The sequence below is a fragment of the Mus musculus genome, chromosome 2, assembly GCF_000001635.26.
Source record: "Mus musculus strain C57BL/6J chromosome 2, GRCm38.p6 C57BL/6J".
Lineage (NCBI taxonomy): Eukaryota > Metazoa > Chordata > Mammalia > Rodentia > Muridae > Mus > Mus musculus.
Genome location: NC_000068.7, coordinates 158841850 through 158859279, shown reverse-complemented (window position 1 = coordinate 158859279; position 17430 = coordinate 158841850). Strand labels below are relative to the sequence as shown.

The window sequence follows — 17430 nt, the reverse complement described above, 5'->3', positions numbered from 1 at the left end:
TCTCATGACCGCGAGAGCTTGCCTCCACCCAGAAAGGGCTACTACACAGTGCAGCGTAGGACAAAGCCTGAAGGAAGCCCTCCACTATCCAGACGGAGGGCTATGGAGCAGACTAGATACTTGGGACCACACATGCCGAGACAAGACATGGCAAGAGAAGGTGGCTTGCTTCCGTCTGCTCACCTGCAGTGTGTACGGCCTCTCATTTTAGATCTGTGACATCAAATTTGAGGATCTAGTTCCTCTAGACTTTCTCCACCCACTACAATACAACACTAAAACAATATCAGGCTTTAAGAATACTTGTTTCTCATGCGGAGGACCCATGTCTGGTTCCTAGCATCTACAGGGTAGGCTCACAGCCATCAGTTTCAATGAATCTGGCCTCTCTTCTGAACTCTATGGTTGCCAGGCATGCAGATAAACATGCAAGCAAAACAATCCAACACATAAGAAAAAAGGGGGGGGGGGGTCAAAATAAAAAAAATAAGAGAAAGAGGCTGGAAGGTGGCTCTGTTGGTAAAGTACTCACCATACAAGCCACAAAGCCATGTAAAACGCTGCTAGGTATGGCGGCACATACCTGTAATTCTAGTACTGAGGAGGCAGAGCCGGGGGGGGGGGGGGGGTGACCCTGGAGCACACTGACTGGGTGAACTACAGGCTCCAGTGAGAGACTTTGTCTCAAAAAATAAGGTGGGCCATTTCTGAGAAATGACCCAAGGCTAACCTCTGGCTCCCAAAGTGTCCCCGTGTATGCACCTGTGTTTTGCCAGCACACACAAATGACAAACAGTAAAAAACAGCAGGCAGGCTCCAGCTGGTGAGATCAGAACCTCTTCAGTTGGGTCTTCCTTTAAACAATGCCCCATGCTTTGCTTGAATACAGTTTGAGAGCATTCAGACACATAGTCATGGATTACGGGGCTCTGCCCATGGGCACCCCACCCCAGCTGCTGCACAAGGCAGCATCAAGTACCTTAGCCACTGTCAGGCCTCCCCTGTGATAATTAACTGGACCATCTTAAAATACAGAACGCAAGATCCACAGACAGGAGAAACATGTCCCCTCAGGTAGAAATATTTACTACATTTAACAACTTACCACAGCTATTTACACATTATAAAATGGAAATAAAAATGACATAGGTTTGGTGCCAAAAGTGACACATCCAAACTAAGACCAGTACAAAAATAAACTTTCAAGCTACGGTGTTAAAATAAACGTCATTGAAACAGTACAGGAGAGTCTGTCTTGCTGTGTGCTGAAGTGCCATCGCTGTCATCGCAAGGCAACCCTGGTGCAGTGGGAACAGAGCCCGGGAGCTGCCTGTGTTCTTGCAAGAATGCAAGCAAACAAACAAAGAGAAATATACAAGAGTTATGTTCCTGAGCTACACAAGTTTAGGGCGTCTAAACTGTAGTGAGTTCCTGCTAAAGAGAAGCCCCATGGGTCGAGGTTGGTGAACGTTCGCTGGCGCCCAGCCACTGGCCCAGGGTGTGGCATCGTGATCGGAGAGAGAGCGAAGTCCACTTGCAAAGCAGGTGACTAGCAAAGGCAGGGGCTGAGTCTCCCGAGTGACCCCCGTCACTGCTCTGTCTCCCACTGCAGACAGGCAGGCGCACGGGCAGAGGGGAGGAAAAAGCTGCTTCGATTGGAAGCCCCTGTGCCTCGCACAGCTCTGGGGATCTTGATGGAAATGCCCGGCATTTCCTTTTATACTTAACGCACATAGCAGCAGCTGACCTCAGTGATCAGCAACTATGGCCACAGCAGGCAAGACACAGGAGGCCAAGAGAGCCCTGTCTACACGGCCTGCAGCCTTCAGCAGCTCACGTTCCTCACCACAGAACTGGACCAGGACTGTGCCTACTGGAGTAGCATGCGGGCTGCTGAGGGTGAGGACCGGGCCCAGTGCACAGCTCAGCCAACTCCTGCTTGGCCAGCACGCAGTACAGCAGAACACTGGCCATGCTCAGACTCCTCTGGGGCCCAGTGAGGATGGCCAATGCTGAGGGGAGCAGAAAGGGGAGCTAATGAGCAGGGTGCAGCCCACAGCGGACTGTCTGCCTGTTCCACCTGATCTGGTGCCAGAGACAACACGAAGGAAGGATGCCACACTCTGCATCCCTGCAGCCACTTGCCGAGCTCCACTCACTGATCTTGGACCTTGGCCCTTTTGGCTTTCAGGGACAGGTGCTGCAAGAGAAAAGGAAACATCACTGGGGTGGTGAGACAGGGAAAGCAGGCTCCAGCCCAGCCCCCACAAGTCGAGTCTCCTGTCTGGCACACACCTTCCCGAGAAAGGCTGTGTCCAGCCTGCAGGAGAAGAGACAGGTAAAGGCACACTTGAAGCTTCCTTACATTGCCATGGGCATCAGCTGACAGGACTGGGGGATAAAAATTCTGTATCATAAAGCCAAATTACTACTAGTTCTCAAATAAGTGTTTGAGGCAGAATGTATGAACATAGCTTCTATTCAGGGACCTCTCCTCACCACCTGAGGGGGTCCTGTCACCCATCAATAACGTGATCCAGCGAAGTACAGACCCAAACCTGAGCCAAGCTAGCACTCAGGAACTCTTCCCAAGAGGACGCTGCACCCCCAACCGCTAGGACCCAAGCCCCATGTCCTAGCACACCCACATGACCTCATAGCTCCCCAGAGAACTACAAGCCCTGAAAGAAAACAGCACACCACCAATGACGATGGCATGCCCTGACAGAGGGGCAGGCCCAGGTTCAAGGAAATGGTGGACTCCAGGCTTTCTATACACTTGTGCCTGGGAGAGCAAGCACAGGTCCTCACACAGTGAGTCAGGCATCACTCCCGGCTCACAATGGTCTCTCTGAGGCAAATCTGTACGTTTACTGCTTCTCTGGACTCTTTCTTCTCTGTTCTTCACCAGACATGACCCTAAACTAATCCTGGACATGTGTAGCCTTATCCAGGATGGGCGATGACACCATCTGCCTGTGAGGCAGTTTTGGTAACCTTCACTGGAAAGAACGCCGAGTATAAACAAAGTTGACTTGAGCCATTCCAGGCCTCTACAGCATGAAAGCAACTTTGAAAACAAGTGAGAGAAAGTCACTGGAGGTGCAGGAGGCCCAGCACGCTGACACCTGAAGCGTCCAGCACAGCAGACCTGCCCTGTGTGGGCAGCCCCCGGGGACCTGGAGAGTCCCTGAGGAAACAGCTCTACCTCTGGACCTCAATCAGAAAACATAGCAAGCTGTCCCGAAGGAGCTTCAGGAACCCCGTACTACAACAAGGCTGTCATTCTACAAGGATGGCTTCTACAGGCCTCAGCTCTTCTCAACACTCTCATCACAGTGTTAGTGATGAGCTAAATGGCAGAAGTCTGAGAGAAGAGGCAGATCGCTGACCCTGTCATTTTCTTCCATGTTCTGAAACAGTCTGCCTGCCCCTTAACCTAAATAAATGAATTTTGAGGAGAAAAAGTAACTCAGTTTGTCAGCCATTTCTACTCTACAGGAGCCTCAGGGGAGCCAGGGCAATGCTGGGCTGTGCCTAACTGCAGGCGCCTGCTCTGCTCTCCACTCATAGTCTGCCTGTTGGACTTCCTTTGGACTCCTGGGTCGTCTCCACTTTTATGGGCTCAAATAAACCTCCTGCCTCAGTTTCCCTAGCAGTTGGACCTAAAGGAGCACACCAGCAGGACTGGCTGAACTCTTCCAAATTTTACACAAAGCAATCAGACCAATCTCAGCTTGGATTCACTGTGCAGCCCAGTCGCCCTGACGGAGAAATGGAACTCAGATTCCCCTGTGCTATAAACAGCAGCTGGACTAAAAACTCTACTGAAACATCTGGAGCTACTTTTAGCAAACATCTGGAAAGCAAAGAAGACAGGACTCACATGGACTTTCTCCTTTACTTTTGGGTGCCAGGGTCTGACCACAAAGCTAAGCTGTGTCCTGATGCATACTGACCCAAGCCCACAAGCAGAGTCCTTGAAAACGGGGACACAGGGGAGTGTCTGTTATGGCCAGTCTCTGTCCTCACCCTGACTATATCTAGAATGAACTAAACCCAAGCAGCTGGGCACATCTGTGAGGGACTTTTCCTAAATAAATCACCTGAAGTGGGAAGACCTACTCTTAATCTGACCTTTGAGGCTGTAAGATCCACCTTTAATCTGGGCCACACTGCCGGCAGCCTATAGAAAGACCACGGAGGGCAAAGCTTGCTCTCTCTGCCTGCTGGCTCGTGCTCTTGCTGACAAGCCCATTCCTTCACTGGCATTAGAGCCTACTTCTTCAGGGTTCCGGAATATACTCAGCCTTGTGGACTGAGCAACTACTGGATTCTTGGATCTTCTGTTGGTAGACAGCCATTGCTAGACTAGCGGGACCACAGCCTATAAGCCATTCTAATAAATCCCCTTTAGGTAGGTAGGTAGGTAGGTAGGTAGGTAGGTAGGTAGATAGATAGATAGATAGATAGATAGATAGATAGATAGATAGATAGATAGATAGATAGATAGATAGATAGATAGATAGATGGGACAGACAGACACACAGACACACACTGATTCGCTCATTCACTCAATCAGTCCTGTCCCTCTAGAGAACCCTGAATAACACACTGTTACATACATCCCAGGTCTCTGCCTAACTCTCCAAACTCTTGCACAAGGGAATAAATTCTAAATAGGAAACAACACAGGTAAGAAGAGGGTTTGGGGTTGCTGAGAAATACACAAAATAGGGCATGTGATGGTTTGTATATCCTTGGACCAGGTAGTGGCACCATCTGAAGGTGTGGCCTTGTTGGAATAGGTGTGGCCTGGTTGGAATGGGTGTGTCACTGTGGGTGTGGATATAAGATCTTCACCCTAGTTGCCTGGAAGTCAGTCTTCCACTAGCAGCCTTTGGATGAAGACATAGCTCAGCTCCTCCTGCGCCTTGCCTGCCTGGATACTGCCATGCTCCTACCTTGATGATAATGGACTGAACCTCTGAACCTGTAAGCAAGCCCCAATTAAATGTTTTTTATAAGACTTGCCTTGGTCATGGTGTCTGTTCACAGCAGTAAAACCCTAACTAATACAGGGCATTAGAGCAGATATTACATAAGGCTATGCCAGTCTCTTGCTGAACACCCAAGATGAAATGTGTAGACCAAGGCATTCTAAGAGTGGCAGAGAACCATTATTGGAGAAATATGCTGGAGGTCTGCACACAGCTGGACACTGCTCATGGACCAGTGCACAGACATCACCAAGAGTCCTAGACATTTGATCAGACAATAAAAAAGAAAAAGAAGAAGGAGGAAGGAGGAGGAAGGAGGAAGAAGGAGGAGGAAGGAGGAGGAAGGAGGAGGAGGAAGGAGGAGGAAGGAGGAGGAAAGAGGAGGAAGGAGGAGGAAGGAGAAGGAAGGAGGAGGAGGAGGAGGAGGAAGAGGAGGAGGAAGAAGAAGAGGAAGAAGAGGAGGAGGAGGAGGAGGAGGAGGAGGAGGAGGAGGAGAAAAAGAAAAGATATGTCTTTCATGGATGGCTAAGACCTGCCCCATTAAAGACTGAGATCAAGGCTCAGCAGAATCCAGTTATGAGCCATAAACTAACTCAGCAAGGAAGAAACTGACATCACCTATGAAAAGAAACTTCAGATTCAGTTAACACAGCACCTATAATAGTGAACGTAAAACACGGACACGAAGCTACTAGACAAGAGAAGCTTGTCTGGTTATGAGACGGGCCAAAACCCAATCAAGGCTGAAGTGACAGCCATGCTGAGTTAAGTGGCTTCTAAAGCGTGTGTGTGTGTGTGTGTGTGTGTACGTGTACGTGTGCATGTGCGTGTGCGTGTGTGCGTGTATGCAAAGATCTGAAGAAAAAGGTAGGTGTAACGAATGAGCACAGAGAATAAGAGGCAGAGAGGAATCAAATACAAGAACAGAAAAGTGAGGTGCCCAGGACCCCTCAGATGGCTTAACTGCCAATGGGGCCCTGCAGAACCGACCAGTAATACTGAGAAACTGTCCAAGTGAAGTTCGGGGAAAAAAAGACCAGAGCCTTTGTGATGAATAAGACACAAACAAGTGCTGGGTAGAACGTGTGTGTGACTGGAGCTTCAGAGGGCCAAGATTAGAGCAGAAAAAAAATATAGATTTAAAGGAAAAACCCCATGTTGCCCTAATATAACTATAGACATCTGCTCACAGATCTAGACAGTTCAGTTAACTCTGAGAAGGAGACGTAGGAAGAAAAGTATCTCATAGGTCAAACGGCTGGAAAAGGAAAAAAAAAAACCAAAAACCAAAAACCTCAAGAGTAGCTACAGGGGTGAAACAAGACCCCCTGCAAACCCAGGACGGCCTGAAGAGGACAGAGACACTGCACACAGATGCAAGAGATGAGAAACAGCAACAAAAGTCATTCAAGGAAGAATTCCATGGAGGAAAACTAGCCTTCAAAAATAAAAATGAAACAGTACTCCTGCAAATAATCAAGGAGCAGGGGTGCTCATCAACAGGGGGCGCTGAAGATACACTAAAGGAGGGTCTGCAGGCAGGGACCCACACAGCCACAGGGGACAACAGGAAGGAAGGCTCTATGCTGTAATCTGTGGGAGACACAACTAACTGTTCAAAAACAATACCCACAGACTGCCAAACATAGTATAAACATGTGCAGAAATAAGAGACTGACCAGCAAAGCACAAAAGCCATTTGGTAAAACCAGCAACCTGGTGTAGGTTCCTCCCAGTACAGCTGAGCAGTGTGATACTAATTCAAGACCAACCATGAGGAGGCAAAGCCCATTAAGAAATAAACTACAGGACTTTAAAAAAAAAATCATTAATTTGAAAAGCAGTAAAATAGTTTTTAAAAGGAACAAAGGTTAAAATGTACTAACAGAAAATAATTCCAAGGCAGCGTGCTTACAGTCATCAGCAATCACTAAGTTCAACTTCCAGCCCCCACGCACACTTCACATAATAATAATTACTCTACATAACTTACCATTGCAATTCACTCAATTTCTTAAGTTAGTTAATTGATTAAATTGATTAATGAGAGCACAGTACAGACTGAACAGTTCCTGGCCCACACCCAGTCTTTCAAGCGCGGTTGGCCATCTTTGAATTGAGTCATGTCAGAAGGAGGCATGGACTTTGGGGCAATGAATGAAAAACAGAAACCTTAAATCTGTTATCCAACAATGCGGGGGAGGGAGAGCATGGAGCGGACTACATAGCGGGTTTCAACCGCCCTGAGCCTTTTCTTATGGGGTTGCAGGATTTGTTTGTAACTGCACTTCCCTATGAAGGCAGTGAAGGTGTTTTCAGAGGTTCTGGGGTACAGTGGTGATTTAGGGGGGCTGGAGGGAGCTGGGAATGATTTAGGGTACTACTGAAGAACACACAGAGACTGAAGACCATGAAGAGGCTACTGCTTGTCTAGGGCCATGCTCTACCCATTCCTACCGTTCCTTGTTGATAAAAGTGGGGAGCCAGCTCCAGCAGCCAAGCAGATTCTATGGCGGTCACATCTCGCATGTAATACTTGGAGGTCTGTATTACTTCATTGTAGATAACCCTGAAACAGAGAATAAACATGAGACCCACAATGACAAGACCCACAAGCCGTCTCTGCACTCACCACAGCAGGTGTGTTTCACCCGTGTGTGAGGCTTTACACACGGGCTGTTCACTCAACCTGCTGGCCCGAGCTGTTAGGTCAGTGTGCCTCGGAGGCAACTCTGCATCCTGTACGATTTCCAGGGCTCTGCAGTTATCCACCAAGGGCTTTCTAGATCATGGTCTGCACTTAGAGAACTCTGAATACAACTTAAACGACTTAATTAGAAAGCACAGAAATGGACTCAAGGGTTTGACTGTTCTGAAAGTTACTAGAAAATGACTATAAAGACCCAGACAATAACTTTCCAGAGCAATGAAAGTATTTTAAATATAGTTTGGTGTGGAGCTTGCACGTCTGTCAAAACCCACCTTTCACTGTACATAATTACATCTTAAAGAGGAAAAAATACATATCTAAAAGTTTGTTACTAGGGCCAGTAACAAACCTAAGAGCAAGGGATGTTTTGTAAGCCCTGGACTCAGGAATCCGTAGAGTAAACACGAGTTTCTGAACTATGGGAAGAATTAACTATAAATACAAAAGCCACACTTTGTCTCTCAAACACCAGTAAAGGAATCGGGGCTGGTGGGAGGAGGAGGCAGGGCGGGAATGTAACAGTTACCTAACATGCTCAAGGCCTGGGGGTTCACCCCAACACAGCAAGGGAGGGAAGGAGAGCGGGAAGAGCGAGGGAGGGAAGTGAGGAAGGAGAGAAATGGGGGTGGGATGGAGGGAGAGGGAGCTGGAGAGGAAAGCGGCACTGCAGTTTGGTGCCCATGGACTTCTGTCTTCTCACGGCAGCAGAGAAGCCCTTGGAAAGTCAGCACCACTGTCACACTCCACCTAGGAAGCTTCTATATCTGACTGGCTACAATCGGAAACACTGCCAGGACTTGTTTAAAGAGTCCCCCGCCCCCACCTCACCCCGGTTCTGACTGAGGAAGGCTGGGTGCGAGTGGTTCCAGGGGAGGCTGCTGCCTGCAGAGCAGGGTACGAGGTCCTGACACGGTGCTCCCAGACTGTCCTTCCCACGGCTCACCACACATGCACTGTTCTTTCAGCTCCTAAAGAGTCCAGTGTTGCTCTCTTTAAATTTTCTAACCTTTGACAATCTATATTTTTGTAAAATACAATATAAATAAATTAGAAATCAGAAATAAACACAAACTACAAGCTGAAATTAGCATGGACCTGGGAAGGTATAACTGCGTGACTTGTGAAAACACCTTAAAGTATGTGTGCTGTCTCCTGCTGCTGCACTTGCCCCGCCCACCTTCCCAGCCAGCACTGCAGATGGAACCAGCCCTGGTCACCTCATTCCCACTGTCAGCTCATTCCCAGGCCCCCAAGACAGGTACCTCCTTCATGCTGCCACAGCTAGGCCACCCTATTACCTAGGTGTGGATGTCTTTCAGACCTACCTAAAAAATGCCAGTCACCAGGTCCAGAGCAAGGGTTAGCTTCTCCGTGAGAACCTGTACAGCCTGGCTTCCCAGCACCTTCAGTGCCAACCCACAGCAGAGCACACAGTGCACACACACTGCAATAGCACAGCCCTTCAGAAAAGCTTCTCCTACGGGACTTCAATCTGTTCGCCTGGTAAATAAGACTTCAGCTGGGTTCTAAGTCATCCCTACATGCTGTGCCTGCTGCAGGAAGCCTCAGTCTGTGGTCACAGCGAGCACCTTTGCTGCTCCTTGTCACACTTTTTATTTTTGCAGAAGACAAACTGCCCAAGTGGCCCCAACCCACAATCCTTCTGTCACCAACAAAAGTATTTTGTTGGGAGGACAAGGGAGGAAGTAATCATCAATACTTACAGAGATTTCTCAAAAGGATATTTTACTGAGCACAGCGCAAGGCAGCTCAGCAGTAACTGGAGGACTCTCTACCTTTAGGGGACCCTTGACAAGAGTACAAACCCTGGCAACCCAGCACACCAACGTCAACAGCGTGGAGGGAGCACCTGTACTGCAAGCCTAGGCTTGGAGACCCAGAGATGAGCAGGGCCAAGCTCAGCGGGGGGAGGGGCTTCCCAGCAGGGGAGGGGCTTACCAGCGGGGGAGGGGCTTCCCATCAGGGGAGGGGCTTACCAGCGGGGGAGGGGCTTACCAGCGGGGTGGCTTCTCTGCATAGAGAACTGAGGCAGGGTGGATGTGCAGCTCGTGGTCATCACGAATAGTCCTTGTGAGACACAAGAATTCTGTGTGAAGCACATTGTATCCACTTACTGTAAGAACCTGCATTGCTGTACACATTTAAGTGTTTTCCCACAATGTGTTGATTCAACCTCCTCCCCCGAATGTATGAAGACCGAATTTTCTGCGGACACGACACGACTCTCTAGAGCAGTGGTTCTAACCCTCCCTCTCCTGCAATCCTTTAGCTGCTGCACAGGCTGCGGGGGCCCCCAACCATAAAAATGACTTTTGTTACTACTTCATCACTATAATTTTGCTTCTGTTATGAATCATGATGCAGAATATTCGGTGTGTGACTCCTGTAAAAGGCTGAGATCCACTGCTCTAGACACACCTCCACCACCACTACCACCTCAGAAGCCAAGAATAAGTCATGCAAAATAAGAAACCGGGCCAGCACAGAGGGGCATAGATGTAATGTCAGCTATTTCCGGTTCAGGCTGGGGGCAACTTGGGCAACATAGAAAGACCTGTCTCCTGCTGAATTAAGAAGGTGTCAGGGTTAGCTCAGGGCACAGGCTTGCCTCACGTGTGCAAGGCCTGGACTTCATCCTCAGAATGGGAGTGGGGAGCAAATATGGACACAGCCCCCACAGGAAGAAAACACGATACCCATATTTATGTCCGTGTCTATCTTCTATAGATTCCCCTTCAAAATAATTATCTTCTATAGTTCCCTTTCAAAATAATCCCTTCACAACAGAAACTCTGAGTTTTAACAGACTTCCCTACTGCCCAAAGTTAGACACTAAACACTAAGGACCCTAAGGAGCTAAGACTGAGCCCAGCAAGCTCACACAGGCCAGCTCCTGCAGAATACTTACTTCTAATTCCAAATTCTATTTGTTTCCATCCGATTCAAAAGTAAACAGCCAGCTACTTTTATGAACAGATCATAAAAGTTAGCAGACTAGAATGTCAATACTGAGTCCCCATGCTCATTTCACATGGGGCTCATCACCAGCACCCTAAGACAGCATCTGGGGTCCCACTCTCTGTCAAATGGTAGTGGGCTGGCAATAAATTCACTTCAGAGGAATGACTGACCTGGAATCTCCAATGGAGCACCTTTTGTTGAGGGTGCCCATGAAATAGGTTACCCACACAGAAATAGTTGGCACTTGTCAAGAAAAAGGGACAATCAAAATGCTGAGAGGGAGCGTCACTGGGGAGGAGCTTAGCCTTGTGGGAGCGGGGCTTGTGTAATGGGCAAGAGCATCATGGGAGTCATGACTGGAGCATGTGGTCTGGAGTAACACTGCACACCACAGAGGCCACAGGCTATGCTGCCAAGTTCACAGTGCCATACCAGGAAGATGAGGCAGATATGGCTGCCAAAACTAAAAACGATCTCAGTGGGGATGGAGAGATGGCTCAGAGGTTAAGAGCATTGCTTATCTTCCAAGAGACCAGGGGACTTGACACCCTCTGGCCTCTATTGACACCAAGCACACATGTGATACACATACATGTAGACAAAACATTCTTACACTCATACACACACACATACACACACATACACACACACACACACACACACACACACACACACACACACACATCTTTTTTCCTTAATGCTCAGTAGATTCTGTAGTGTCTAGAAAAAGGAATCTGAGCTAGCCTCAAATAACAAGAAACATTTCTGTTAGGGGAGGAAGCTAACACCAAAATAATATATGAAATCCAAAAGGGAGATAGAAGAAAGCCTTAGATTGTTCCCTTACTAAAGACCTGTAAGCTCAACCCCTGAAGGGGGGGGTGGGTGGAGGGGACTGAGGCAGGTGATGAGCCCCATGTGAAATGAGAATGTGGACTCAGTATTGACATTCTGGTCTGCTAACAAGTTCTAGTCTGCTAACAAGTTCTAGGCCAGCCATAGTGAGAAGGAAGACCCCAGGAAGAGAAAGAAAACTTAACATAGCTAGTGTGAAGTCTAGTGGTAGAGCACTTGTCTGGCAGGTGTCGGGCCCTAGACTCCACCCTGTGAAATGGGTACAAGGACAGCTACACCTTGAATAGGTGCAGAAGTCACATGACCACAATGAGCCTGAGGGACTGAAGAAACCAACTTAAAATAACAATTCCAAGAACCAGGATATTTAGCCTAGAGAAAAGCAGACTAAACTATGCTGTAGTTTTTACAGTAAAAACTACTATTGGCACCCTACCGAAATGGAGGACAGGGTGAAGAATAACACATTGGGAAAAATGGCTTCTTCAGAAACGTCAGTTAATGGCTACTCCCTCCTGCAGTGTACATCTGCCACGGTCACCCCAACACCATCACTGCGTACGGACACCCTAAGGAGTAAGACTCCCAGAGAGCAGAGAACCTGCCGAGCACTGGGCAGCCGGCCTCACCAGGCTTTGGAAGCGGGCATGATGATGATGTAAGTTAAAAGCTGCTTGGTTTTCATCTCTGCACAAGGGGCAGCTTTCTGTCCCCTTCACCAAGTCACCTCAGAGTCTCCTTACCGATAGGCTCCACTGGAGTGAAACCGGGCTGCATTCGCAAAGAACCCCGACACGATGCACCTCAGGACTGGATCCGGGTCACCTACACAAGGCAGCAACAGACGCCTGGTGAGACCCAGCACTGGCCCCATGTTCCACATGCCAGGCCCTGGGCTGTGATGCATAGGATCTAGGCCAGCTCCCCTGCCCCTCTGCAACCCACCTGAAACCATCTCTGAACACGGCCCTGTGTCTCCCATGTCTGATGTCTGCCCGACATCTGAGGGGGCATCTTTCCCCAGCAGTAGCTAAGGACAAGGCAGGTCTGCTCTGTAACTAGCACCTCTTCAATCCCAGGCCACAGAGGACTGGACCCAAGAAGCTGCCCCACCGATGGCTGCTGAGCTCAGAGCACTGTAGAAATGCCTTCTTTCCCTAGGACACACACCATGAAAGCACACTGCCCTGTCTCTGGCTGTCAGATAGTCTGCAATTCTCCAAACACTCTGTTCCTTTTTAACTGACATTTTTATTGTTATAGCAAACACATCTGTCATGAATAAAGCATCTCCATTCACTCGCTCAAAGCCATGAGATGAATTCTAAACTATCATGCAGGGGATAATTACGTTTTAATGACTGAAAATACCCCCTACTTCACCAATTCTGAGCCATTTTAACTCACTCAAGTCAAGACACAGTCACAGTGACAGCCATTCTTTCTCAGTGATACATAACATACTTATGGATAGCTCTGGTGAAGTACAGTACAAGGGCAAACATTTCCCTATAGGTGGGAGCCTTACAGGATTCTCAACAATATATAAAAAAATCATTTTACTGAGTTCTTTCCAGCAGATTTTAGCCAAAATGAAGGCTACATTCTTTTATTTTTTTATAAATTTAATTACTACTTGTGTGTTTTTATTTCTTCTTGGTGAATTTTAATATTCTAATCCTTTGTTCATTTGCCAAATAGCCTCAAATAAAGTCATTTAAAAATACACTTAGTTTTTAATTATGTAACTGCTGAAAATACATCTCACTATTTCCTCTAACCTCCTAGATGCATTCTGATTTGCAGGTAATTGCTTGGCCTGTCTGTCATTACTGTTTCTAGCAGAGCTGCTAAGCCTCAAGCCTGCTTTCTGCCCCACCACCTACCCAGATGCAATCTCTCTCCAGCTGTTCAGAATCCCATATACAATGCACTTTCTTCTCAGGGGGTCACTTTATAAAGGGTGAAAACACTTTATTATGATACTTTGTGACCCTCAAAACTCAGCTTCATAACATCTCGTTCCTTAATATTCCATTCCTCTTATTTGGAAGACTAATCCAACATAGCCCTTCCCCGGGCAGTGAGAATGACAGGAGAAGGCACCCAAATGCAGACGAGAGGCTGTCATTCACCTGCCAGGCGACAGGATTCTAGGCAGATGCGCTCCCGCTGACATGGCACCCTGGACAAGCCCTGCTCATTTCCCCTTCTCTGAATTTATTTCTACTACTTGCCACTGTTGTCCACGGTTACCAGTCTACACATCACTTCTAAAAGGCCCTCCAGCCTGACGTCACAGTCTTCCTGTCTGCATGAAGCCTGAGAGAATCAAGTTTTTGTCACTTTTCAATCACTTACTTGTTCTTCGTATAAAAGCAAAATGAAACAGAACTTCCTGGATCCTGACTCTCAAGGCTACCTTCAGTCTACTCATTATTTGCCTTCTATATGTGAGATAAACGTAGCACACATTTCCCAGAATGCTAAGCACGATGCAAATGAACACATGACATACTGAGAACACTGCCCGGCCTAGCAGATGCTGTCAGCAAATGTCAACAGGTGCTGTGGCATAGGAGGCTTCGAGTGCTGAATGAATTCAGTGTGCCACCTCCTAGAAGGCTCCTGGTCTCTGGCCATGCTAGCTAAAGCTGTATCACCCTGAAGGTCATGTAACCCCTCCCAGGACTCCTGGTTCCTCTGTAAACTAAGGACACCATCAACCCCCCCTCAAACAAAGGAAGATAAAGCTAGGGCACAGAGACCCTGACATGGTCCAACCCACTGTGGACTCCACAAATGGCTGCCCACCAATGCTCCATGGGAGGCCATCTGCCGCAGTTCTACCTTACCTTTGGAGAATGCCTAAGCTAAACATGTGCCAGTGTCTGCTTTATTAACACTCGCACCTGAGAAGAAAATGCAATTTTCATGTGATACCTAAGAATACCATCCACTTTTAAAGTAATTTTTCAGGGATGACAAGATGGTTCAGCAAGAAACTACAGGCAAGCCTTAAGACATGAGTTCAGTACATGGCAAAAGAAAAGACTCAACTGTGTGCCCACTACACACATGCACACACAAACACACACGCACACACGTGCACACGCACACAGTAGCACTTGCAGAAGCAGGAGGAGTGGAAGTTTAAGGTCACCCTCAGCTGTATAATAAGTCTGAGGTCTGGGACATGAGACACTGTCCCAGAAAAAAGTAAATTTTCTGCAACAACCATCATTATATTAGTTATATGTGAAATGATATAGGAGCTAGCAATTTTTAAGCATTTTCATGAGCATTAGAAATTTGAAGGAAGGAGTAACAGCCCACAGAAATAAAAATGGCTCCATACAAAAAGACACCAGGCGTATGCTCACCAGTGAATGAGCCTGCAGCTCAGAATGGGAAAGGCTGCAGGCGCATGGCCTCCTAGCAGTCGAGCAAAAGAACTTGAGAATGCAACTGGACAGAACAGGGCGGGGATGGGAGGGAGCCAAAAGTGGGGCTGGCCACACCCACCTTCGCTGGACACCTTGGGCACCTGGAACTTGACAAGGAGCTTTTTCAACTGGTCTCTCACGGTGGCAGCTCTGACAAGACCCTTGTAATTCAGGAAATGCTCCTGACACCACTGTGAGCTCTTGTTGTGCTGCAAAAAGGCCACACAGAGGAGACAGTCACCATGTCAGACACAGCCACAGCCGAAGCAGTACCATCAGCACAAATCCTTTCTCTTCCCCTCTTTCTGGTCTGATGGGACCTGCCCAACCCCTATCTCTAGAGCAGATGGTAACAACCAAGCAATCGCCTGTTGCTCCCCGACGCCACTCTCCACACTTCCAAGCAGTAAGAACAGAGGGGCAAGCAGAGGCCAACCTAAGCACACCACAGCAGGGTCAGCTCTGCTTCCCCGTGCCTCTTGACCAGTCTGTTACCGTCCCCTCTCATCTTATTAAACTACAACACGTTCAGAAATCATTATCAAATCCTGATCTGTACTGAAACTAGGATTTTTTTTCTACCAATGATGCTTAACTTTCTATTTTCTTGAGTCCAATAATGACATCTTGTTTTAAATTTTTGCAGAGCAATGTACATCTAAAATTACATTCTAAGCCATGGAGAGAAGTTTTTCAAATAAAAAATTTTAAATGTGTTATTAATTACGTTTTAAATTAAATGTTTAAATAACATTTTAAAAATGTAATTCACACAGGATTTTTCCACAAGGCAGATCTGTAGACACGCCCTCTGTGTGACGCTCTGCCTTGGAGGCAACACACCGTGCCTGTATCCTGGATTTTAATTGACCCAGTCTGTATCTCATTTACAGACTAACCATCCTCAAGTCTCTGGTAGAACAAACCTTGCTATTTCTCCTTTTTAAGATGTGTTAAATTACTGTGGGACTGAGTGGCTGCCCAGGAGGCACACGCAAGCCTCACTGGCCATGTTCTGGGGGAGCCTGGGAGGTCCCTGAAGACTCAGCCCACACAGCAGCGGTTCTCAGAACTTCCCATTCATGTGCGCCCTTCCTGCCAAGCACAGTGAGTGTGGGGCTCTGGGAGGCTGGGCTGTCAGCCACTTGAGAAAGGAAACCTCCCTTAGCCTCTCCAGCAGCTGGAGACTGGAATCTCCAGTGGGAGGCTGGTGACCTAGCTACCTGGAAAGCAGAGGAGTCTCTTGGCCATGTGTGTGTGTGAACTACCCTCTGACCTTGCTCCTAGCTCATCACAGTGCGTGCGTGCATGCGTGCGTGCGTGTGGAGTGTCCCCGAGGGTGGCTGTGCTTACTTTGATAAACGCTTCATACACATTGAGCATGGTGAGATGGTCACCCTCTTCCACAGCAAATTTCCGGTGCACTCGAGTCTGTGAAGAATAAAGCTCCATTCAGAAGCTGACTTCCATGACCCTCTTGTGCTGAGGGACCTGGCACACTGCAGGAGGGCTGACAGCTTGACCTCGCATGTCCTACAATCATATGCTGTTCACACCTCCTGAGCTCCCTTCAGACCCACCCTTGAATTCTTTCTGTGGAGAAGTTTCTGAATAATGCCACTTGTTCCCTGGGGTTGAGGAGATACGGACACAAACATATGGCAAAGACACGGACACATTAACTTCAGAAATACAGCCACACTCGGGTGTGGGTGACAGGCTCTGCCTCCGTGTGTACAGGAAGGTATACTTCCCATGAGACACAGCAGACCCACTCAAGTGCAAGCTAGGCTCTTTTACACAACTGTCTTCAGCAGTTTCTAACTGAGCTCTGACAAGAATGTGCCAGAGAACAGTGTGAAGAGCTGGGGGAGAAGCGGGACTTACTGCCTGAGACTTCTGGTTTGAGGGGAACACGAAGACATTCTGGATCTGCATCATGGCGGCGATACTCAGGACCTCCTGAGAACAGCCGAAGTTCCCTAAAACATGAAAAGTATGTTTGCAAACAGACAGTGCACCAACGGGAGAGAGAGGGCATTTTCCAATGTGTTCCTTGTAGTGTGCTATAAATAAGGTCGTATCTTATAGTTCTTTTTTTTTTCAAGTCTCTCATATATAAGAACTTATGGTGCCACGGATTGCCCCACGTGTCTCAACTGACGATTCCTCCCAGAAGTGCTAAGGCTGAGGGCTCTTGATGCCAGCCAGGATGAGGCCACACTGGCCTGTCACCAAGGACAGATTGGCGGCATGCTTGCTCCCTGTCCTCTATGTGGACAGCTGGAGTCCAGGTGAAGCACGGAGGGAAAGGGGAGGAAGTGCAGGGCTGTGGTCCTCCAGCTGTCCTGCCGCTCCCAGCCCACCTGTGGGGTAGCCTGCCCCCCCCCAACCCCAAGTACTGCTCTACTCTGGGAAGCCTGCAGCTTGGGGTGGC

General features: G+C 48.1%; 1 protein-coding gene across 6 annotated transcripts in view; it reads right to left on the bottom strand.

Annotated features, from left to right (window-relative positions):
- Positions 1 to 1059: 1059 nt before the first annotated feature.
- Dhx35 (DEAH (Asp-Glu-Ala-His) box polypeptide 35) overlaps positions 1060 to 17430 on the bottom strand; it is a 63476-nt gene continuing 47105 nt past the window's right edge. For 3 of the 6 annotated variants that reach the window (NM_001291144.1, NM_001372513.1, XM_030252092.1), the window contains 7 exons: positions 16881 to 16975; positions 16347 to 16424; positions 15073 to 15202; positions 12291 to 12372; positions 9727 to 9798; positions 7458 to 7569; positions 1060 to 2200 (listed from right to left, as the gene is read on the bottom strand). In NM_001291144.1, the coding sequence (NP_001278073.1) occupies positions 2156 to 2200; positions 7458 to 7569; positions 9727 to 9798; positions 12291 to 12372; positions 15073 to 15202; positions 16347 to 16424; positions 16881 to 16975 (614 nt within the window). In that variant the 3' untranslated portion in view covers positions 1060 to 2155. Of the gene's footprint in view, positions 2201 to 7457; positions 7570 to 9726; positions 9818 to 12290; positions 12373 to 15072; positions 15203 to 16346; positions 16425 to 16880; positions 16976 to 17430 lie in introns of all 6 variants that reach the window. The other 3 variants (XR_003953722.1, XM_017319264.2, NM_145742.2) reach the window with 3 other exon arrangements.